At 55.3% G+C, this 24,186-nt stretch overlaps 1 protein-coding gene across 2 annotated transcripts in view; it reads right to left on the bottom strand.

Moving 5' to 3' along the window:
• EVC (EvC ciliary complex subunit 1) overlaps positions 1–24,186 on the bottom strand; it is a 75,254-nt gene that overhangs the window by 21,120 nt on the left and 29,948 nt on the right. For both annotated transcript variants that reach the window (XM_047857275.1, XM_047857276.1), the window contains exons 9-12: positions 20,143–20,359; positions 17,482–17,630; positions 15,098–15,196; positions 6,582–6,794 (exon numbers count right to left, since the gene is read on the bottom strand). In XM_047857275.1, the coding sequence (XP_047713231.1) occupies positions 6,582–6,794; positions 15,098–15,196; positions 17,482–17,630; positions 20,143–20,359 (678 nt within the window). The remainder of the gene's footprint in view (positions 1–6,581; positions 6,795–15,097; positions 15,197–17,481; positions 17,631–20,142; positions 20,360–24,186) is intronic.

Raw genomic sequence — 24,186 nt, 5'->3', positions numbered from 1 at the left:
GTCCCCGGGTGGCTCGGTGGGTTAAGCCTCCAACTTTGGCTCAGGTCATGATCTCACGGTTCATGGGTTCCAGCCCCGCATCGGGCTCTGTGCTGACAGCTCAGAGCCTGGAGCCTGCTTCAGATTCTGTGTCTCCCTTTCTCTCTGCCCTCCCCCGCTCACGCTCTGTCTCTGTCTCTCTCAAAAATGAATAAACGTTAAAAAAAATTTTTTTTAGAAGGAGGACAATGCTGTCATTGCGGAAGAAGCGGCCCTCAGTCATCCCAGCCAGGATAGGGGCACGGTTGGTCATTTCTGTGGCTCTGGCAATGTTCACGTGTTACCTGCGTTCAGACACGCTTACGAGCTGGTCTCACTTTGTCCCTATCCTTCCCGGTCACAGAGTGGCCTTGTCCAATGTTGATGTTCTGTGACGCGGTTCAACAGGAGACCCAGGCCCGTGGGTCCCAGGCGGCTCCTGCGTGTGAGGGGCTAGTCCTGTCTCTCTCACGTGGGGAGACTTCATCCCGACCTTACACACTTAATCTGTCAGTCCACAGCTCAACTTCCCTTCCTCCAGAATAGGACAAATGCAATTCCGCTGTTCCGTCCTATTTTCTAAACTCCTTGTTTCTGAACCATTGATGTTCCTTTTGTCGATATTCTTATTTCCTTTTCTCTACTGCTTTCAAAGGTGTGTATCGTATACCTATTCCTTTTGTGGATTTAGTTTTTTTAACAAACATTCCTGACTCCACAAACCTAAGCAGAATTTCCTTGACCTTAGAATTCATGTCTGCCACCAGTTCTGGAAGTCTCCTATCCACTATCACTTTGAGCACTTCCTCTCCTTCATTCTCTCCATCCTTTCTTTCTAGGATCCCATGAGAAAGCTCCTGTGGGACATTATCCTTCTGGTGCCCACATCCCTCAGTCCCTGTCCTATGTCCCCTCTCTGCCCTGCATTCTGGACCTCATTCTCATACCTATCTTCTAACATCTCACACCCTGCCCCGTCAGCCGTGTTCAATCTGCCATCTAACTGACTCATCCATTAAATATCTGCTTCCATCACTAGAATTTTCATTCATAAAAGTATATGCTTTTTTTTATCTGTTGTCTTTTTTCCCTGCGTCCTGTTTTAACAGCTAGTAATTCCTTCTGCTAAGGTTTTTTTATTGTTTTAAACATACATCCTTTATAAGAGCTCCTGTTTTATAAAATTATTTTAATGTTTCTTTTTGAGAGACAGAATGTGAGCAGGAGAGGGGCAGAGGGAGAGAGGGAGAGAGAGAGAGAGAGACAGAATCTGAAGCAGGCTCTAGCCTCCGTGAGCTAGAGTGCTGACCCTCGTCACTGCTACAGGTAATTTTGTGGCTTTGGACAAGTTTACTCTCTGTTTCAAATGTTTATTTACTAAGGAGAGAAAGGGGAAAGGAGCCAGCAGTCAGGACATGTCCGGGACATGCTAAGGGTTTTGTAGTGCCCTCCCACAAACAGGGTGGGCTTCCAGGCAGGGGGGGTTCTAAAGCTAGCACCTCAGGCAAATGATGTAGTGAGGAGGGAGGGGAGCACTGCCGTTTTAAAAAACACAGTCGGGGTAGGTCTCATTGTGAGGGTGGCCTCGTGTGAGGGTGACATGGGAACAAAGACTTCCCGCAGACACAGCAAGGCGAGAGCAGGCCCGTCAGCTGGAGGAGAAGAAGGCCAGTGCGGCCGGAGCAAAATGAGCCAGGGGTGGGGTGGGGTGGGGAAATGAGCAGGTCACAGGGAAGCCAGGTCCTGACATGCAGGGCCTCGTAGGGCACTGTGAGGACACCGGCTTTACACACGAAACGAGAAGCCACTGGGAGGGTTGGAGCACAGAAGTGACACAACGTGACAGGGTCTTTTAGCAAACCTGACGTGCTGGAGATTGTAAGATGCACAATCATTTTAAGTATCGCTAAGGGAAAAAAAAATCGCTGCAAATTAAATTACGATGCATCGCAACTTCCAGGCTGCGAAAGCACGTTTCAAATGTGCATCTTAAAAATTAGTGTCATGTGGTATGTTTTTAAGGTATCACTCTGGCCGGGGGTTGAGAGTAGATCACAGCGGGGGAAGGCGGTTTCAGGGGGGCCAGGGGGCTGGCCGTCTTGGTGATCTGACAAGAGGTGTGGTGGCTACGACCAGGCGTGAGAGCAGGGGTGGCCAAAGTGGCTCTGCTCTGGACTAGACAGAAGGCAGAGTCAGTTGGATGTGGGGTGTGCTAAAGAAGGGTGAGTCGTGGGGCGCCTGGGTGGCTCAGTCGGTTAAGCGTCCGCCTTCGGCTCAGGTCACGATCTCACGGTCCGTGAGTTCGAGCCCCGCGTCGGGCTCTGGGCTGATGGCTCAGAGCCTGAAGCCTGTTTCGGATTCTGTGTCTCCCTCTCTCTCTGCCCCTCCCACATTCATGCTCTGTCTCTCTCTGTCTCAAAAATAAATAAACGTTAAAAAAAAATTAAAAGGGGTGCCTGGGTGGCGCAGTCGGTTAAGCATCCGACTTCAGCCAGGTCACGATCTCGCGGTCCGTGAGTTCGAGCCCCGTGTCGGGCTCTGGGCTGATGGCTCAGAGCCTGGAGCCTGTTTCGGATTCTGTGTCTCCCTCTCTCTCTGCCCCTCCCCCATCCATGCTCTGTCTCTGTCTCAAAAATAAGTAAACGTTAAAAAAAAAAATTAAAAAAAAAAAGAAGGGTGAGTCGAGGCATCCCCAAGGGTCTTGGTCCGGTTGACTGGAAGGATAGAGGAAGGACAGAGAAGAGTGTGGATGGAGAGGGTTGGCAGGAAGACGGGGGGCAGTTCTGTTTCGGGCATGCGACATTGCACATGCCTACGAATCACACGCACAGAGATCTCAGGCAGACAGCTGGGCTGGGACACATTGCGAGCCGGAGACATAAATGAGCGAGTTGCCGACCTCAGCCCCACCACCACGAGGAACAGAATCCTGCCGAGGACTGTGTAAGTGAGCTTGGATGCGATCCCCTCCCAGTCGAGCCCCTGGAGGAGACTCAGCCACAGCCTTGATTGCAGACCCCAGGCAGGGGACTCCGTGTCCGGACTCCACCACTGAGGCGGCAGAAGCGAGAGAGCCAAGCAGCGGTTTCAAGGAGGAGGGGAGGGCCCAACTCCAGAGAACAGGAGCTCTCGATATGGAAAGCGGGAGACAGCGCGGACGGAGCCCAGGTGCCGTGGCTGAGCGCGGCAGGACAGGCCGGGGGCTCAGCACAGGCGGGGGCAGGTGTGGTGGCCAGGTGATGGAAACCCGCCAGGGGTGGGGTGGAGAGGGTGCGGGCAGAGTGGGAGGTGGCACCAGGACTCAAAGCCTGCTGGACCGACTGCAACACGGTGTCCCTTACAGCGGTAAGTGCTACGGGGCGCGTGACTGCCACATTCCTTGTCAAAGGTGCGGACTCCGTGGTGGCCTATTATTCTCCTACTTCTGCTGTTTGCCCTGCAAACTTCGTAGCTTGAAGCAACACAAACTCATGATCTTATACTTCTGGAGGCCAGAAGTCCAAAATGGGGCTCAAGGGGCTAAAATCAAGGTGTCAGCAGGCTTCCACACCTTCTGGAAGCTCCAGGGCAACATCCATTTCCCTGCCCTTTCCAGCTGCTGGAGGCCACCTGCATTCCTTGGCAAGTAGCTGCTTCTTCAATCCTCAATCCGGCGATGGCTGGCTGAGACTTTCTCTAACCAACCACATCACTCTGACTCTCCTGCACAACCCCCCCCCCCCCACCGCCACTCCCTTGTAAGGACCCTGGATAGTCCACAATTGCCCTATCTCAAGATCCAAAACTTAATCATTTTTGCCAAGTCCCTCTTGCCATGTGAAGTCACATGATCACAGCTGTTGGGAATTAGGATGGGGGTTCCTCTGGGGGGGACCTAACCCAGCGGACTGGGGAGAAGCCCAGAAACCGACATTAGAACACATTACTTTTTGAGAACCACTATGCTACAACCTGTTCCAATTGGGTGATTGACAGATTCCATACTGTTTAACAACTTCCTGGAGTCCTAAGACACGAAATCACCAAAGCCCTTTGGGTAGAAGACGACTTCACAGCCTGGGTGTGCGTTTCATTTTCCACGAATAGTTTGTTGGTGCTTTTCTTCTTACCACTAAATATTCACCTGAATCACAGAAAGCTCATCTGTCACTTTGATCGTCAAGGAGGAAATATAGCAAGCGAAAGTGCACACGGACCTCTAGGTATCTTGTGGAAATTGACTGCAATTAAACGACCAATCAGTCAGTTAACTGTGACACATACACATGGAGAAAACGGTCTTGGGTCATACTTATCCAATCAGCTGATGAGGTCAGTAACTATGCTGCTTGCTTCTTGCATGCAAAACTCCTGAAACACTGCTACACAAGCCAAGGAAAATTCACATGCACGCGAATACTCCCAGAGCAAATAAATAGGAATTAATAACCAGATGCTATGCGCTGTCTGTGATTTGCTTCAAATAACTTAAGACTCATAACTAGAGAGTTTCTGATGCATCGTGGATGTGGATGTAATAATTTATCGGAAATGAAATTCTGGATCTTTTTTCGATGTCAATATCATTAAGTAATGAAACGGACGCTGTGTGAAAGGTCTTATCTTGCATTATCTCACAGCAGCCCTATTGGGTATTTGATCCCAATTTTTCACACCGAAGCAGAGATTCTGAGACATTTAGCAAGTTGTGCAAAATCCCAGAGCCGTGAGGAGTCAGCTAACCGGCCAAGGTCACCCAGCCCATCAACGGGTTGCGCTGACTCAAACCCAGGCATCCAGCTTCCAAGGTTAGGAGCCCGTCTGCATTTAGGGAGCCTTCATCAGGGGCACGTTAGACCCACCTGGCGATCTTGTCCCCATCCCTCCCCAGAGACTGTAAATGAAGAGACCTGGGCCCAGAATCGCTATGAATCCACAGATTCAGCTAAGGTGAGCCTGTGATAATTTCCAAGGCCGCACTGTTGTTGTTGGTAATGCAGCAAACTCTTCCTGAGCCCTTGCTGTGTCCCAGCCCCTGGGCTCTCCATGAGGGAGTGTAAAAGTGAAAAGCAGCGGTGCTGTCCTTCCGGAGCTTAGAGCCAACGGCAGGAGACAGTAACCAATGAAAGGAAAGCATGATGCAGCTGACAGAGGACTGAGATAAACCAGAAGGAAGTCCAACAGGAAACTAGGTCTTGTGCTGCCCTGCGGCTCTGAGTGGCCATGTGTTTGCATGATGCTTCCGCTTACTTACTTGGTACTTTGGACAGCTCCACTCAGCTGCTTTGGAAAACCTGCGTTCCTTTCATCAGCCCAATGCTCTTTGGTAATGATGGGTGTACTTGGACTTGGGAGACCCATCGTAAAGAGATGGTGGGGGGGGGGGATTGTTTCTTATAACAAGCATGGGTTGGGGGGCAGTCCGAGGCTGGGACAGTGACGCACACTCTCTGTCCCTACCTTCCTGAGCAGCCTCCATTCTCTGAGTCAAAGGAAGGCTGGGCCACCCCAGGCCTGCTGCACACGCTCTGGGCAGGAAGAACGGGGAGTCCTGAAGAAGGCGATTTCTCCAAGCAACACTTGGCTTTTGTATTAGGTATTGGGAAAGGGAAGCTCTTTGCAGGGACCACACTTTGAGGCCAAGACTATCTGACTTGGCCACTGCTAGATACCCGGATATTGAACACATTAGTTTTAGAACCTCTAGCGTGCAGGAAGGCCAGGGAGAGAAAGGACACGCAGGTGCGTGTCACGCTTGGAAATTCCCCCTTTGTTGGACACATTTTAGTTGTTCTTTAATAAAATTAATGTCTATTCGCTTCCTATTGGGGCTGTCACACATTCCCACAAATTCTGTGGTTTAAAACAACACAAAATCATGACCTTACAGTTCTGGAGGCTCCGGGGTTGCGTGGGGGGGATCCGCACCCAGCCTTTTCCAGCCTCCAGAGGCGACTGCATCGCTGGGTGCGTGGCCACATCATGCCGACCTCTGCTCAGGTCACTACTTTTCATTCTCCGTCTCTGACCCTCCTCCTTCCCTCTTACAAGGACCCTGTGATTACACTGGGGCCACCTGGTGGCTCCACCTGGAGAATCTCCCCATTTCAACACCCTTAATAGAATCACTTCGGCAAGGTCCCTTCTGCCGTGTTAAGTGACGGGTTCACGGGTTCTGGGGATTAGGATGTGGACGTCTTCGAGGGCCATTATTCTATCTACCACATTTATACGTGGTTTTAATATTGAAACAGACTTGCACTGAAAAGCGGGAATTCTATGTGTATAGCAGCCTCCCCCCCATGACCAAGTCCACTCCCTTATAAGCCACCTTCCGGCCTCCCGTCGTTCTAGAGAACAGGCATTGCTGCCCCTTCCTGATGGATCAGCCGGAGACATTATCTAGTGACTTCTCAGCCTCTGCTCTCCTCTCCGGCCCACCCTGGCGGCCAGGGGCTGGCAAGCACAATCTCGGTACCGTGCCCAACACGGGCACTAGGGGACACTCCATGGACGAAATCTCTCATTATTCTTCCTAAGTGCAAAACATGCGGACCCCAGACCTGGTTTTACAAAATACCCACCTGCTTGTCTTGCTCCAGGAGATCTTGGAAAAGTTCCCACTGCTGTTTCCGGAAGCGATCGGACTTCCCCAGCTGCCAGGTTGTGTTCTCCTGGACCTCCTGCCTCAAGTTCTCACAGTCTGCCTGGGACAGGCCAGTCATTCCTGGGAGCGTCTGAAGGAACAGGACGTCCACAAACTTCTGGAATGTTTCCATGGTGCTGCGGTACAGCTCCTGAAGCCGAGAGCCACATGATGGAGTTATAAGTCGTGGTCTCACCCTGGGCAGGGCCGTGGGCTTCCCATAAGACAGACAGCAAACCCAGCGGAGGGAGCTCTCAAGCCACAGACACACACACAGGAAACACCTGCTGCCTTCCAGCCCGTTCACCCCGACCCAGTCCTGCCCTCTGCCCCACAAGCCCTGACTCTCTGGTGACCCCTCTGAACCTCCCTCCAGATTATTTTCACCACCCCTGGCCTCTCAGCCTCCCTCCACCCCCCACACTTAGGCCGGTTATTTGCATAAGCCACAGATCTTATTATAATTCCAGCTCAAATAACCTGGAACCCCTCTCTTCCGGTCGCTATCAGGGTCACCTAGCAGGGCTGCTGGGAGGTCCTGCCCCACTTTCCACCCTTATATTCCCTTCAGCCCACCTCGCCCACTCCAGTCTTTTCCCGAAAATGTATTTCTTTAAATTGAGGCAAACCAAAAAACACATGTATGATAATATATTAAACACCTGTGATTCCACCACTCAGATCTTTTTTTTTCTTTGTAGATTAAAAATACCAAAGTTTACAGGTGAAATTGGAATCCTTTATGTTCCTCCTGTCGTTCTTTTCCCCATCCCTCCCAGCATCCTCAGAGACATCCATCCCCATGACCTCAACATCTCTCTTTCCAGCTTGGATTTCTACACCCTCACTACATATTATGTTCATAAATGTGGCTTTCATGTGAGTTATCCACATAAATGGCATCTTGTGGCACGTTTCACGACACAGAGGCTTTTTCAAGCCACTCCCCTTGTCCCAAATCCAGACACTTTCATTCCTGGAGTGGACTCCTCTTCATCCTGCAAAACCCCTGCAAAATAACCCCTTCTCTGTGAAGCACTCCCTGGGTGGCTCAGACTAACGTGGCTGTCTCTGACCCTGGCTTCCCACAGCTCTTTGGTCAGCTGCCCAGGGCATTGAAACTACAATTTATCTGTCACCCCTCCCCCAAACCACAGTTCTCTGCAAGCGGGGGCCACATGATACTCAGATCGCACCAACATCTTGCGTCCTCCTGGACCAAACACCTGGGTTCAGTACCTGAATGTATCACGCATGGACGTGATGTCCAATGCCCATTCTGCAATCTCTGCCTAGGAACTCCCCACACATGTCCCAAAACTCAAGTTGCGGTCTCCTCTTCGGGGAAGGCCTTCCTGACTACAGGGTTTGATTGGACTCAGTGTGATTTAGGCTGAACACCTCCTTCCTTCTGGGGTTCTGGAACCTCGGTGGAGACCAGGTAAACAGCACCCATGTGACTGACCCCCCCCTCAAAATCCTTGGACTCCTAAGCTCAGGAGAGCTTCCCTGGTGACACCACTCCACACAGGTTATCACACTGCAGGGGTGGAATTATGCACAGCTCCGCTGGGAGAGGATTCTGGAAGCCTGCTCTTGGTTCCTTCTGGACTTGGCTCGCCCCGTGCACCTGTTCCCTTTGCCGATTCTGCTTTGAATGTCTTCACTGAAATTTAGCATAAGTGGGTTCTGTGCTGAGTCCTACAAGTCCCCCCACCAAATGATCAAACCTGAGCATGGTTTGGGGGGCACCAAAGAGGAACCCTTCCTTTGCTGCCCCTCTGGCACCTGCCTCCCTTTGTGGTCACTGGCTGTGTCATTGTCCTTCTCAAGGACGAGACCAGGAAGTTTCTTAACAGTCTTGTCTTACTACCTAAGCATCTGTAGGGCCTGACATAGCGCCTGGCACACAGCAGGTAAAACGCTATAACTGGTAATAATTATGAATTCCTACCATATACCAGGGGATGCCATGAACACTCTTCTTGTATAATCTCTTTCAATCCTTGTAACAGTGCACTGATGATGTTCTATTATAACTACCATTATTTCAGATGAGGAAACTAAGGCACTGATCAGGAAAGTAACTGGACATGGTTTGTAGAGAGTGGGTCCTGGCCACTGGACGGTCGGACTCGTGCTCATAACCAGTATGCTACAAGGAGAGCATACTCTCTTTTTGAAAGAAAAATAAACATATTCTCAGCACCTGGAATGGTGTACCTAGGTCATACCTGGTGTGTTCAATGAATAGAAATTAAATTGAATTGAAGTCAGTGTTAATTAAACCCAATGAATGTCCTGCTTTAAGGAGCTCATAGCCAAGCTGGAGTTTGTTCAGAATACAGTGATCACGACGGGGGCATAAGTGACCCACAGCCTTTCGAAGGTTTAGAGAGCCTACCGATAATGGACAAACAGCTCATTTGGACCAATCCTCCCCCTGAGAATGAATGAAAAACAAAGCTGGACAAAAGGCTTATTAAACGATCATGAAAGTCCCAAGAGCCAACAAGACAGCGAGGAGAATACGAGCAGAGGTCGTGAAGAAGGCACAGTCAGAGAAGCGTGCCCAGCTCTGGGGCTGTGCTTAGCCATGGGGAGCGGGTCCATCCAGGGGAGACAGCTGAGCACCTGATAGGACTTCTGATGGCCACCAGCTCAAAAGGGAGCTCATGGCTCCCCAGGGGTGGGTCCTGGTAAGTCATTCCATGCTTAGCGTCAGAACCCAAAAAGCTCCACCATGAATGCAATGGAAGGGAACAGGCTCTGACTGGTTTAAACAGCTGCAGCCCAGAGTCAGTTCACGGGGGTGGCCCAGGACATTTCAGGCCCTGACCTCAAATTAAGGTCACCTTGAACCCCAGAGGCCCAGTCATCTGGCAGAAGCAAAGGCAAATCCTCTTTGGAGGACATGACTGTATGCCTGAAAATACTTTCACAAATAAATGTACACGTTTGGAATAGGCATATACTAAAAAAACAAAGAGGCACACAAGGAGATAAGACAACATCACCAAAGACCCCACAGACAACAGACATCAAAAACAAGCCCTCAGGTACCCCCGGGGGCGTAATTATAGGACGCGGACTTTAAAGTACTGATGCTCGCTACAGCACGAAATTAAAAGCCACTCCTGAGCCTCGAAGCAAAGAGCTGGCCATGTGGCATCAGCACATCCTCCAGCGGGGCTGGGGCTCGAGGTCAGGCAGGTGCGCGTGGCTGAGTCCCGGTAAACTGCGGACCACGGCTCAGGCGGGCTTCCGTGGCCGGCCACACGCAGCGTGTGATGCCGCGAGGGGTCAGTGCCGTCCACGCTCGGCGGGAAAGGACACCTGAAAGGGTTGGGATGGGAGCCCTGGATTCTGCCCCACGCGCCGACTGTGCTCTGCATGCTTGTGCCGGAATAAACCGTAACCGTGGGCAGAACAGCTTTCCGTGGAGTCCTTCTCGAGGACTTGGGGACCCCCAAACTTGCATTTGGTATCAGGCTTGAGGGTGTCTGGGGATTCCTCCCAAACGCTCCCCACTGGGCGCCTAGAATGATCACTGCTGCCTTCTTTGAGGACAGTTTCATTTTTGCTTTTATTTTCTTCAGCCCGGACTCTTGGGGGGAGACTCGGAAGCTGAGAGAGGGCTCAGGCTGGGCAGGCTGCCGTCCCACCGCACTCCTCAGCAGACCCAGCACGGGTGGGACAGCCCGGAGTGAGATCCACATCAACAAGTAGGTCGACGCGGCACCCTGGAAGGGGACGGTGGCAGCCCGGCCGTGTGCCCATCACTACCAGGACGACTCTGGGCTCGTTCCGGCCGTCTCTCCACGAAGCACCGAGACGTGTTCTTCAGCGGCCACTGTCTCAGTCTCACCGAGAATGTGCCATTTGTTTAAAGGCCGAGCGATGGCGAGAATTTAGAAACATGCGCTTTTCTCCGCAGCCTGAGAACCCTCAGGTGGTCATTGAATTTATCGCACAGCCTCCGTGCCCGTGACATCATGATCGACGTCCTGCCCAGAGAGGGGAGATGACAACTCCCGGTGCCTGGGTCTGCGGAAAAGCCAGCCAGACCGCAAGGCGCATCATGTCCTGCGTATGTTCTGTGCTCACACAGCCTCCCGGGCAGGCAGTGATGACGACCGCGGTCGCGATAATATGTTTTGAATGCTCACCACGGGCCTGACGAATGTGCGAGCTTGTTTAAGCCTCTGAATAGCGAGTCCTGTGGAGAAAGCTTATTATTCCCGTCGGAACAAAGGAGATGAGATGCTGACCATCAAACCAGAGCCCGACCCAGACTTCTCGCCGCCCCCACCCGCGCCATCCCAGTGCAGGCCCCCACGGTCTCCTGCCCGGACCACCGCAATGCGTCCCCAGGTCCCCGCCTCCACCTCTGCCCCCCCCCCCCCCCCACAGGGCCTTCCCTGCACAGAAGCCAGAGGGATCCTCGCAAAACATGAGCCAAGTCACTTCCCTACTCAAAACACGCCAGTGGCTTCCCGTGCTGTTCCGATGTCAGTGCAGATGTCTTCAGATGGATTGCAGGGCCCTGCGGGTGGAGGCTGTCCGACCTCGGCCCACGTCCCGCTCCCCTGCCCTCCCGCGGCGGCCGCATTGGCCCCCGTGCTGCTGCTGGATCCCAGAGCTTGTCGCTGGCTCCGGAGCTTTGCAAAGATGAGCACTTTATTTATTTGGTTTGCGGCTGACTAGGTTGCACAAAACAGGGCTCAGTAATACTGAACGAAAAGGAATGAACAAACTCCCCCACGAGTCAGCAAGGAAGCCAGATTCACACTCTGCGGCAAGAGCTGTGCTCCTCAGCCTGGGGCCTGAGACCCCCTGCTCAGTGTGCTCAGCAGTCGGGGAGCCAGGGAGGTGTATTTACTGAGCACCTACTGTGTGCTGGGCCCTAGGCCCCAGCCCTGCTCTCCTGCTGCCATAATGGTCGATAACGTTCTCCGTCTCCATTCTGCAGATGAGGAGGTGAGCTCAGAGAGGTTAAAGCTCTTGAGCCCGAGGTCACCCAGCGAGGAATGGCTCTGCCAGCATTTAACCGGCTCACTCAGCTTCTCTCTACTCCACCTGAGGGCTTCGACCTCTCCTTCCGGAAATACCAGGATAGCAGTTCCCAATAACCAAAGGCAACGATTTCCACAATGAAGGAACATAAAAGAATCCAAAGTTATCTGGAACCAAAGGGTTCAACATGAGCTGATAAAAAGAGTCTGAGGGGGCACCCGGGTGGCTCAGTCAGTTAACCGTCTAACTCTTGATTTCGGCTCAGGTCATGATGTCACAGTTCCGGAGACTGAGTCCCGCGTCGGGCTCTGTGCTGAGAGCACGGAGCCTGCTTGGGATTCTCAATCTGTCTCTCTCTCTCTGCCCCTCCCCCACTCACTCTCGCTCGCTCTCTCTCAGAATGAATAAACAAACATTGAAAACAATGGATCCGAGGAAAGCACGGCTGGACTAACTCTGGGAGAGAAGCCGGCGCAGGACTTTGGCTACGTCCTTTACAAGCAGCTACGCAGATGCACGGAGTCAAGCGCCTTCTCGTGCCGTGCGTCTCCAAGGACCGCCTCACGGGGCACAGAGTCCAGCAGGTGTCACGCCTGGTTCGCACCAGACAGCCTCTCCTGATGCTAGAATAAAGGGGGTCTTTAATCTCAGCCCGAGCTCTCACAGGCCCGGCAACCAGACCCGAGCGCAGGAAAACCAAATGCATAACGTCGTAAGGACGCCACTGGAGGCATGGGGCTGTGGTCACTTCGGTGTCACCACAGACCTTTACTGAAGCGAATGTAATTCCTGGCAGCCACGGAGACTGGCCAGGCACTTCCGTACCCACTGCCCGTTCCTCCGGCAGCAACGACCGGCGGGCATTTCGTCCTTGCTTTATGGAGAAGGAAAGTGGGTTCGGTTGAAAGATCTTCGCCTCCCATCCCAGCTCAAGAGAGGGAGTGTCAGCCTGCCGGAGGGGGGGTCGGGGGCCGTGGGGCGGGGCATTCAGAGCAGCTGCCCCACGAGTGTTAGCTCACTGGACCACCCCACCCCCTCCAAGACAGCGGTTCTCAAACTCTGCCGCATCGGAATGTCGTTGGGATGGAGGAAACCGAGGCACAAGTCAGACAGGCTGTTCCTGATCACGTAACTGGCGAACAGCCTGGCTGGGGTTAGAACCCGGGCCGTCTGGCACCACAGCCAGGATGTCACGACTACACGGCCCCCACACTGAGCAACATGCTGCGTGGCAAGAACATCAGCACCAGAGGTACAAGGACTTCTTTTAAATCCCGTCTTCACTACTCGTTGACTCTAGAACTTGAGCAGGACGGTGGGGCCAGCACAGGGAGGCTGTGTAACCAACGCAAGTCACACAGCATTGTTAGCATCCAGGGCGGGCCTGGGACTCAGCTTTCTCACTCCCCGCCCAGGGATCTGAGTCCTGACAAGGTTGTTCGTTTCCTGCCTGGGGGGGTCTGGGACTTTGACTAATTGAATCCCACCCTGCACATTTCTCGAGAGAACCCTTCCCAGCTCCACATCTGCATAGGAAGGAAAATGCAGTTTTCACCACACAGGTTTCTCACTTGGATTAAGTGATCAAATACTCAGACAGCACTTAAGACAGTAGCTTGCCTGGAACAAAGGTCGGCTTCTGTATCGGTTTCCTGTGGCCGCCATAGCAAAATCCCATAAACCGTGTGACTTTAAACAACAGAAATGGATTCTCTCACGGCTGTGAAGGCAGAAGGCAGAGACCAAGGTGTCGGGCAGCACTTGGAGGGCAGCACTCCCTCCAGAGGCTCCACAGGAGGGTCCTTGCCACCTCCTCCAGCTCTGGTGGCCCCCGGTGCTGGAGTCACCAGCACCAGTCATTGGATCCAGGGCCCCTCTCAGTCACTATGGTCTCATCTCAACCAATTACATCTTCAAAGACCCTATTTCCAAACAAGGTCACATTCGGAGATTCCAGGGGAACTTGAAATTTGGGGGGGATGCCGTTATAAATAGGATTGTGTCCCCCAAATTCAAATACAGAAGCCCTAACCCCAATGTGACTGCACCTGGAGATGGCCCTCAAGGAGATACCGCAGGTTAAGTGGGGTTATGAGAGATGCCCTCAGCTCACAGGGCTGATGTCCTAACATGAGGAAGACACCAGAGTACTCTTTCTCGCCATGAGCACAGAGGAAAGGCCAAGTGAGGACACAGTGAGAAGGCGGCCATCTGCAAACCAGGAAGAGGGTCCTCAACAGAACCCAACCACGCCCCCACCTTGATCTTGGACTTCTGGCCCCCAGAATGGTATATACGATGATATATACATCCTCTGTTTAAGCTCCCCTGTCTGGGGCACTTTGTTACGGCAGCTGAACTGACTCATACAGACCCTATTCACCTAGTATAGCTGCCACGACGGTGCGGGTTTGCACTTCCCACCTTCACACGTTTTTCTGGGCCTGGGATGTCCCCCCAACTCCTCATCCACAGGGCCTGTCTCCTCCCTTAAGGCTTGGCTCAGGCATCATTTCCTGCAGACAGTTGTCTTCGACCTGGCCTGAACCCCAGGGCATCCCTCATGCCCCCTCCCTGTACCCAAAAGCAGGATGTTATAAGGGGAGCCAGCCCCGAGGGGGTGTGTCCCAGATGCCCACGGCTGCCTCAGGGCCCCCCCCAACCCCCCGCGTATTCGGTGTTCACGCCACTCCCAAGAAGAAGGGCTGTCATTGTCCCCATAGCCCAGGCGGGGAAACAGGGAACCAGAGAGGCCCAGGGAAGTCTGGAGGCCACACAGCGAGGAAGGGGAAGAGCCAGGACGCCGACCCAGGCACTTTGGGTCTGGTGTCGACCCTTCACACGCTACCCATCACGATGGCACTTGTCGACTTCCTTTGCGACGACACGTCTGCATTTCTGCCTTTCCAGCAGCTCAGGGTGTGTACCCGAGGCAGGCGCTCTGTGTCTCAGTGATCACCATATCCCAGGGAGCCCCTGTCACTCCGGAGGGTGCGTGCGCACGCCTGTTCTCCCAAAGCCAGCCCTCCAGGCAAGTGGGGATCCCCTGCCCCGCTCCTCCGGAACTGCATGAGGTTGTCCAGTGAGAAGGGGGGGGGGGTGCCGGCACTCCGAGCCAGGCCTCGCGCTCCCTCCTCATCACGGCTCTACCCTGACGACGCCCACAAAAGCCGGCCTACTTTGCATCCTGGGTGAACTCACTTCCAAAGGCCGTTGCCTCTAGGGACACTTGGAGGAAAGAGCCCTGAGCTCCACGGAAAACGGAAGGTTTTCTGGTATATGAGTTGGGGAGGGACCCATGGCGGGCGTGTGCCCAGCCAGAGGGCCGGGGCTGGACCCAAACCTGCATCTCTGGGGCCCCGGGCTGGAGGATGTGAGATTCCCATGCACACGCAGATCCTGAGGGTTCTCTGGAGGTCCCCCCGTGATGCCACATACCTGGCAGAGCACAGCCATGGCCTCGGTGGTCCTGACGTCCTCCTGTTCCTCCAGGTAACTCTGGGCCAACCTCTGTCTCTCCAGGACTTCATGAAAAGCCTGTGAGAAAAACAGGGGCTGAATCAATCCCACGAGACAATGCTGATTTTTTTTTTTCTAGAAAAAAGGACCCCTGCCTCTCAGATCTGAAGGATGTCCATCCCTGATTTATATACAAGGAGGGGCACCTGGGGGGCTCAGTCAGTTAAGCGTCTGACTTCGGCTCAGGTCATGATCTCGAGGTTCGTGAGTTCGAGCCCCACATTGGGCTCTCCGTTGTCGGCGCGGAGCCTGCTTGGGATTCTCTCTCTCCCTCTCTGTCTTCCCCTCCCCTGCCCCACCCCAAATAAATAAACAAACTTCAAAAAATGTATATACGTGAAACCAGAGGCACAGGGATATCACGTGGCTGCAGTTTGCAAATTTGGTCGCCTGGCCACAAGCCACCCAGACATCATTCTATGACTGAACTGCTGGGGACCACCACCCAGGCTCTGGGAGACCACCCAGTGGAGCCCACCGCCTGGCAGGGCCGGTCCAGACGGGCCATGAGAGGTCAGTGTGGTCAGTGACCAGCCAGGCCCACCCTGACCACGTGGCTGGGCCCCGCCCTGAGGAGCCCAGAGAAGGGCAGGGAGCAGACACAGGGGTGCATCAGGGGGTCCCAGACACGATCAGGGAGGCATGGCAGGTCATAGCGACAGAGGGAAAGATTCCTCTCAGGGAGGGTCCACAGGGGAAAACTCATGTGCACTGAGTCTTTAAGGACAAGGAAGTTTCCCTGGAAGACGGGGGAAACCACGCTACTGGGGTTCTAGGAGCCGCTGCAGCTGGGACCAGGCGGTATGAATCCGTCCGGCCCTGGTGGGGGCGCGGAGCGGGAGCTGGGCTGAGAGGGAGGGGCAGGGACCAGAAAAAGAAAGGACACTGGGTCTGGGTGAGAGTTGCATTCATTCATTCATCCATTCATTCACTCCTTTATTCACATATTTATCCGTTTTCTCATTCACTTGGGTATTCATCTATCCTTTTACACACTCGTCCAACCTGTTCTTCCCACACCCATGTCTCCTGAGCACCAGCGTGTGCCTGGCCTGGGCTGAGGTCCTGGGCAGCCTGTGCCATGCGATGTTGGCGGAGGGGCCAGTACAGTCATAGCCTCTCTCACTCTTAAAATTTTGTTAATGTTGATGTATTTTTGAGACAGAGAGAGAGACAGAGCATGAACGGGGGGAGGGCCAGAGAGAGAGGGAGACACAGAATCGGAAGCAGGCTCCAGGCTCTGAGCCGTCAGCACAGAGCCCGACGCGGGGCTCGAACCCGCGAACCGCGAGATCATGAGCTGAGCCGAAGTCGGACGCTTAACCGACTGGGCCACCCAGGCACCCCAGCCTCTCTCACTCTTATTTCTGATGCATCTTCCCGAGGACAGAAACAGCCCCCGCCCCACTTTACTGGGCTGGGAGGGGCCTGGGAGGAGGCTCCTTGAGGAAGGGGGCAGCTGGACCTTAAAGGGACCTCAGGGCCTCTCCTCTGTTCTCGAGGGTCTCCTCTCCCGGCTCCTCACTGGGGAGCTGCCGCTGCCCTCAAGGTGCCCCTGGGGGGGGGGGGCGGTGCGTGCCTGTGACCATGCGGGTCAGTGTCCCTCGATCCCCCTGGAAGCACAGAGATGAGATCCACCACAGGCCAATGCAGAGCAGAAGGGACCAGACAAGCAGTCTCGCTGGACCCTGACAACCCACGAGGTAGGTGCCATTACTCCCAGCGTGCAGATGAGGAAGCTGAGGGCTGGGGGGGCGAGTGATGCGTCCAAGGTCACTTGGCCCCCTAGCAGCAGAGTCGGTGTTCCAACCCATTTCCAGGCAGCCCCAGTGCCCAACGGCCTGACCACCGTGCAGGAAGGACAAGCAGACCCCACCCCGGCCATTAGCGGGGAAACACAGGGGCAAAGGCAGGGTCTTCTTCCCTCTGAGAACCTGAGCCGGGTTGTTTCAGCCCGCACCAGGGACAGCTCACTTCCTTGCCCTCAAGGACAGTGACCTCTTATCTCTTGTCGGCGAGTCTCCTCGTCCCCTTCCTCGTCAGGACAAGGGCATTTTCTAGCGTGGCCACCTCCCCGGTCCTGCCGACTCAGCCTCACAGGCACGGTCCCCGGGGCCCCTGGACGTGCCAAGGTCACCGGGCTGAGACGTGGAGGCGAGAAGCTGACCTCGTGCCTGGCAGATGTCAACGCGTCTGGCTTTCCTGGCTCGGTCATGAGGACCAAGCCCCAGCACTCAACCTGCGTGGCCGTTCCCGGGATGGCCGTGCCCGTGGACATGGTGGGGAGTCAGGAGCAGGTTCACCTGGAGGAACTCGGCCGGGTCGGAGGTCAGCTGTGCCTCGGCCAGGAAGCCCCTCTGCTCCTCTTCTTGAGCCCGCTTCAGCTTCGCCGTCCCCTCTGCCTGGTGGACCAGCGACGCTTTAACCAGGTCTTTGCCTCGCTGCACAAACTCTGAAATGGAAATAAGCCACGGGACATGGCAGGTGACTCTCCCGGCAAGACCTTCCTGTCTCCTGCCGGCACCAAGGACAAGCCACACGGTTTGATCTTTCAGGCACGTGTGCTTCCAAAAGGCCAGTGTTAGAAGCTCCGGGCCCCACATTATTTGAGGGACTCCCACTTCCCCTCGGGCCCAGCGCTCAGGACACCACACGAGGCTTCACTTAGCTGTTATGCGGGGCGGCCGGCCAACCTGACGGAGAAGAGGCATTTTCCTGGGGCAAAATGAGGGAGGTGGGGGTGACGCAGGGAGGGACAGGTGGTAGGGCAGGATAGAAGAGACGGGGTCTGCTGGGAGACAGTGACATCTCAGACCGCAGTTGAGTCAAAAACCAGGAGGACGAGCCCAAGGGCAGGGCCTCTGCTTGATGGGGGAGGTTACAGGAGGGAGAGAGGCCGGGGTCTACCCTCCACCCCGCCCCCGATCACACAGCCCGGCAGTGTGGCCCAGCCCCGGGCACTGGGGCCGTCCCAGGAGCAGGACCCAGCCCTGCTCCCAGTCTGCTCCTGGTCTTGAGAGGTTGAGACAAGGGTTAGGGAGAATCAGTGCCATGTGGATGAGGGACGGGGTGGTGGGGTGGGAAGGGTGAGGCGTAACAGGCAGTGTGGGACCCCAGAGAAGGATCCGGGGAGAGGAGACAGAGAAGGCAGCCAGATCCTTCTCCCCAAATGGGGGAGATGTTGAGTGTAGAGGCTTGAAAAGTCCATGGGGGCTAGGCTACCAGGGGTCTGCAGTCCTTGGAGATGTTTGCTTCAGCATTTCATACACACACACACACACACACCTTCCACACTTGAGACACAAGCACACTTCCTTGGGTTTTGTCTGAGAATCTCTTAGCCTCTGACAGCAAAGAAAAGAGTGTGACCAGGTGTCCAGAGTCCTCCCTCTGCCCAAGGGTCCTCCCTCCACCCCCTGACTGTCTCTTTGCCTCCCCTGTCTTGTCCAAGTTCAACAGAGCCTAGTCACCGGGGGCTGTGTGTCCTGTCCCTGCCACTCTCTGCTGCTGGGACCTCTTTCCGCTGGTAAAGCCCAGGCCATTGTGTGTGATGACCCCCAAGGCCAGGTGTGAGCATTCTACATAGTCCAGAGCTCCAGCCAGCCAACACGTGGTCACAGAAGCCGTGACACCGAGTGACACAAAGACCTCGTGGAACGGCCTGGTTGGAGTCCTGAGGTCCCAGCACTGAGTGCCTGCCCTCTGGCCCCCTCTCCCCAGGGCAGCGGGCAGGCTTGGTGGAGGGGACATGAACCACTGCAGACAGAGGACCAGGTCCCTGGCTGCGATGAAACCCAGTGCTATGGACGGAACTGCGTCCCCCCAAATGGATACACTGAAGCCCTACCCGCCACGTGACTGCATTTGGAGATGGGGCCTAGACGGAGGCACTTAAGTTGAAGCGAGTTCATGAGGCTGGGGTCCTAATGCCATAGGGCCGGGGCCTTAATGAGTAGAGGAACAGGTGCAGGAAAGCTCATTCTCTGCCATGTGGGGACCCGGGGAGAAGATGGACATGTGGGAGCAGGGCGCGGTCTCTCAGGAGTGGCTGGAGCTCTGATCTCGGACCTCAGGGTCCCCACAACCGGGAGGGGAGGAATGTCTGCCGCGTGAGCCCTCTGGTCTGCGCCATCTTGTTACGGTGGCCCGAGGTGACCAAGATACCTGGACACCCCCTGGTCCGACAGTGTCCATACCCGTGTGGCTGTTGGAACCCGCTGGGGAAACTGTTAAGCACACGGGCTCCGTGCCCGGCAGACACCCTGAGGGCAGGGAGGCCCCAGCCTCTGCCCGGCCACTGTCACGGCCCCAGGCAAAGGCCATCACAGGGCCGCCCGTGAGCTCTTCTGCCAAGGGCCCGGGAAAGCGGGTGCGGGCAGCGTGTGCCCCGCAGGTTAAAGACGTGGCTTCCTTTTTTCTACTGATGCGACCTGGACTGGGTCTCCGATGCCCTCAGTGCCTTGAACCTTGACCTGCGCACCTCCCAGGGCCCGCCCTAGCCACATCAGGTTCCCTCTCCTGCCCCACACGCTCAACCACTGCCCGCCCGCACCTGCCCTGCTAAGCAGGGCCCTGTAGGGCTGCAGGCTGCAGCTGAGTGGCATGTGTCCTTTCTGGACCTTTCCACCCCGCTCTGTGCTCTGCATAGTCCAGGCGCTTCTCCTGCAGGACCCTGGGGCCTCCGTCAGCCCGGATCACTGGGGAGTAGACGCAGCGGGCAATCCCTGACCCCAAGGGCGGCCTGTATCGAATTCTACCTTACGGGGAAGGCAAGCAAGCCTCAGAGAAGTTACGAGATGTGGTTCCGGGGGCAGAAAGGCCATCGCAGGCTGTGCTAGTCTCCCGGGCACTGCTCCACCTCTCCTGACACTTGCAGGTACTGCCTCCCAGGCCCGGGCCACCCCGCACCACCCCCTCCCAGGCGCGGGAGGGCTGCGCCCCAGACCAGGCCACCGCTCACTCACCCCTGCCGAAGCGCTCCGCCTCTCCCCAGAAGGCCTTGTGCTGCTGTGCAAGCAGCTCCTCCTTCTGTCGCCCGGACAGCCTCCCCTCGACGGTCAGCAGCTCCAGGCTGCGGGACAGGGCAGCCAGTCGGCATCTGGTCTCCTCCTGGATTTGCAGCTTCAGGGACTCGATCGTCTTTGCCATGTGCACCCGCCCCATCGTTCTCTCCAGGGCGTCCTGGGAAGGGAAACACCCTGGGTCAGCGCCCTGTGGCACAGGTCTGCTGATGGCCACGGGCCGCGTCCACCCTGGTGCCCATACCTCCCAGGGAGCGGAGGCCGGACCACCGGGCTGTCCTTCTGAGCCTCCCGTGTCTGCCCCTTGGATGCGGACAAAATCACCCCTTATGGGGGTGTGGAGAGGCCGACACGGGGTGGGATAGAGAAAGCACTTAGTACACAGAGAGCCCTCCTCCAAGGCTGCTCTTCCGGGAAGAGATTCAATCCGTGCCCATGGCCCAAGAGGAACATCCACCTTTCTTATGCCCCGCCCCCCGCCCCTCCCCAGTCAGTTGGGCCTCTGGCCTCCACAGCCCTGGAAAAATAAGGCAAAGGAATGATAAAGGTTACAGGAATCCTCGGCTTCTGAGCCTCAGAGAGCCTGAGACGCGGGGATTGAAGAGACCTTGGAAGGTAAGACTGACTTTATGAGCAGCTCCCTGGAGGTCAGACTTTAGAATGGGCGCGGCCCCGCCCTACCGCAATGTCATCACTTAGGACAGGACTCGTGGAAAAGACACTTCCCCAGGGCAGGAAGTGACCGGAGCCAGTCGGGACACTGTGGATCCGGAAGCTTCAGAGGGTAGCTGCTCACCTGACAGAATGAGCGTGAGGCCCATGGAACCAGGGGGGAGGCGCTGCTGTGCCTAGGAGGCCCCAGATCCCGGGGGAAGGATGCCTTTCCCACCTGGGTGGGGCCCCGGCAGAGCCCCGAGTCAGTCTCTGCTCCCTTCTCCTCCTCCACGCCTGCAATCCTGCCTCCTCAGACCCCCTCTCCATCTCCTTCCCACTGGCTCCAGTCACAGCCAGCTCAGGCCCCGGTCACTCGTGTCCTGCTGTCCTAGCCTCCCACCCGTTCCCCCTGTGCTCTGCACCTGCGTGGCAGACAGGGTCTTTCTGAGATGCACACACAGAGATGTCCTCTGGCCCGAACCCTCCAGTCACTGCCTTCAAACCAAGTCTGACCCCAGGGCATGGTGCCCCTGGTCCCCAAGGACCAGGCCTGGCTTCTGTCTCCAGCCTCGTCCACACACCTCCCTGCACCGGGCTGCCCTGCGTGCCTGGCTCTCAGCTCCGCCGGGCCTTTGCACACTCCATACCCCCTCTCCTCTGCCTGCTAGTCCTACTCACCCTTACTGGCTGGGCTGTGTGGTGCCCTCCCCGATCTTCCCCACCCCCACCGGGCCCCTCCTCTGTGCTCCACTGCCCCCGTGCTTCTGTCTTTAAGGAGCTAATCACAAGGGACAGTCCCAGGCCGGACTGAGAGCCCTTGAAGACCGGGTCTGTGTTCCGACAACGTGAGAACAGGGCAAGGATAAGGACGCCCCAGTTACAGACAAGAATGCTGAGGTTTGGGGAGCCTGGGTGGCGCAGTCGGTTAAGCGTCCGACTTCAGCCAGGTCACGATCTCGCGGTCCGTGAGTTTGAGCCCCGCGTCGGGCTCTGGGCTGATGGCTCAGAGCCTGGAGCCTGTTTCCGATTCTGTGTCTCCCTCTCTCTCTGCCCCTCCCCCGTCCATGCTCTGTCTCTCTCTGTCCCAAAAATAAATAAACGTTGAAAAAAAAAAAAAAGAATGCTGAGGTTTATTCCGGAAGGCCATGTAACTAGCCCAAGGACAGTGGCTTTGAACCTTCCTCTCCTCCTGTTAGAGGCACCAGCCAGCAGCCGGCAGGCCCATGACCACTAGGGGGCGCAAGAGGATAAGCCCTGGGCGGCCGTGTGCCTGGTGGGAGGGGCTCTGCTCTGCAAGGACCCAGCCACCACAGCAGCCACCTCTGAGGTAGCAAGGTGAGCCCTTGCCGCTCAATAGTGACAGCACAACCTCCGGATGTATATTCAAAGAAAGACAGCAGTGGAAAGAGGCGAGCACGGGCAGAGGGGCGTCAGATGGGAGGCGAGTGGTCCCCTTTGCTCCGAGAGTGTAGCAGGGAACTCGACAGGTGCCTCGGCTAGAACTTGACCCAGCCTCTCAGAGCAGCAGACTATGGGCACAGGGTCCTCCTGGGACACGGAACTTAATGGAGCTGCTGTGAGGATTAAGTAAAACATGTAAAGTATTTAAAATAACAGCCGGAACATAGTAAGTGCTCGTGAATGCAAGCTGTCGGCATAATTATCTACAAGCCCCCACATTGCTCTTGGCACGGCTTATTTATAAACTTTTTTAATGTTTATTTATTTTTGAGAGAGCAAGGGAGGGGCAGAGAGAGAGGGAGACACAGACTCTGAAGCAGGCTCCAGGCTCTGAGCTGTCAGCCCAGAGCCCGACGCAGGGCTCGAACTCACAGAGCTGTGAGATCATGACCCGAGCCGAAGTCGGACACTTCATCGACTGAGCCATCCGGGTGCCCTGATCTCAGCACAGCTTTTTTGGTCAAACATCCCAGGAGATTGATTCTGGTGACCTCTGGGGTCCTTCCCAGGACCCTACCAGTCTGACACTCATGATGCCACGTGAACATTATAGATCCAGCAGCCCAGGCCAAAATGCTCAGACACCGACCCAAGAACTTATATCCTTAGGGAGTTTATCAGCAACATAAAGAAGCTATTATTTTTGGGATTTTTGTTGTTGTTGTTGTTGCTCTGTTTTTGATACCTGTGATGCAGGCAGAGCCTCGCTCTCCTGTAGAAACAGATTATAGGCCTTTGCCTGCGGGCATGTGGCTCCGCAGGAACACACACTGAGCATTTCCTGTGTGCTAGGATCTGTTCTAAAGGCCTTACGTATTATCCACTCTCTAACATTCTCAGAGCAGGTGCTATTCTGACTCCCCACTTTACAGAGGAGGAAACTGAGTCACAGAGAGGTTAAGTAACCTGCCCCAGGTCATACATACAGCTAACAAGCAGCAAGACTGTGGTGTGAGCTCAGGTTTCCAGCTCCAGTCTGTAACACTGTTTCTGTAAGAGGAGGAGGCCCACAAGGAGGTGCCCGTCAAATGTTGGCTGAGAGAAGGGCATATTGATAGCCTGGATAGTGCCTTCCCTTCTTCCTATTTGGAAGTTACTGGCTAATACTTGGGCCGGAGTCAGCTAAGGATACATTTTTTTTTCTGCGTCAATATCCTGTTGGCAGAATGATAATTGAATAAAAAGAGAAAAAAGAGGGGAAAATAAGTCTTTCTCTTTTGATCAGCATTAATATCAGCAGCCTTATCAAATTAAAATCTAATTCACAAGGGTTTGGACGGCAAAGCTGGACGCTTGTTGCCCGGGCTCAGGGATGTCAACCGACAGCACGCGGATCCTAGGCGGGTCGCTGAGCTGGCTCCCGCTCTGCTCATCGCGAGTATCTGCCGGGCCTACCTTCCAGCAGCACCGAGGAGGGAAAGGAGATCGTATGTGGACATGATGCTATGTTCTCAGACAGCTGCTGCACCGCGGCTGTTTGTGAAAATGCATATCCTGATTCGGGTGGGGAGGTGCTGCATTTCTAACAGGCTCTTGGGGGCTATGGATGCCACTGGTCTGTGGACCACACTCTGAAGCCGAGTGGTTGTGGGAAAGGCGCAGGGCCTGCTCCGTAGGTCTTAGCTGCTGGGTCTCTGAGCCAAGGACCGGTGGCTGCTACAGGATTCTGAGCTGGGTGTGACCTGGGTGGGTGCATGGGCATGAGTTTCCGAGGTCAGAGGAAGGGGGAAATGGGTACATAGTGTGCCAGGCAAGGCCAAAACCACCACTGGGAAACCCCACAGTGACTAGGGTGTTACGGGTCACAGAGCACTTCCTGGGGCCCTGTGTGCAGAAACTCCTAGGACTACTCTTTTATAAATAGAGTAATTG

Source organism: Prionailurus viverrinus, chromosome B1, assembly GCF_022837055.1.
Source record: "Prionailurus viverrinus isolate Anna chromosome B1, UM_Priviv_1.0, whole genome shotgun sequence".
Taxonomy (NCBI): domain Eukaryota; kingdom Metazoa; phylum Chordata; class Mammalia; order Carnivora; family Felidae; genus Prionailurus; species Prionailurus viverrinus.
Note: the sequence above shows the minus strand (reverse complement) of the source record. Positions and strands in the feature narration are given on the sequence as shown.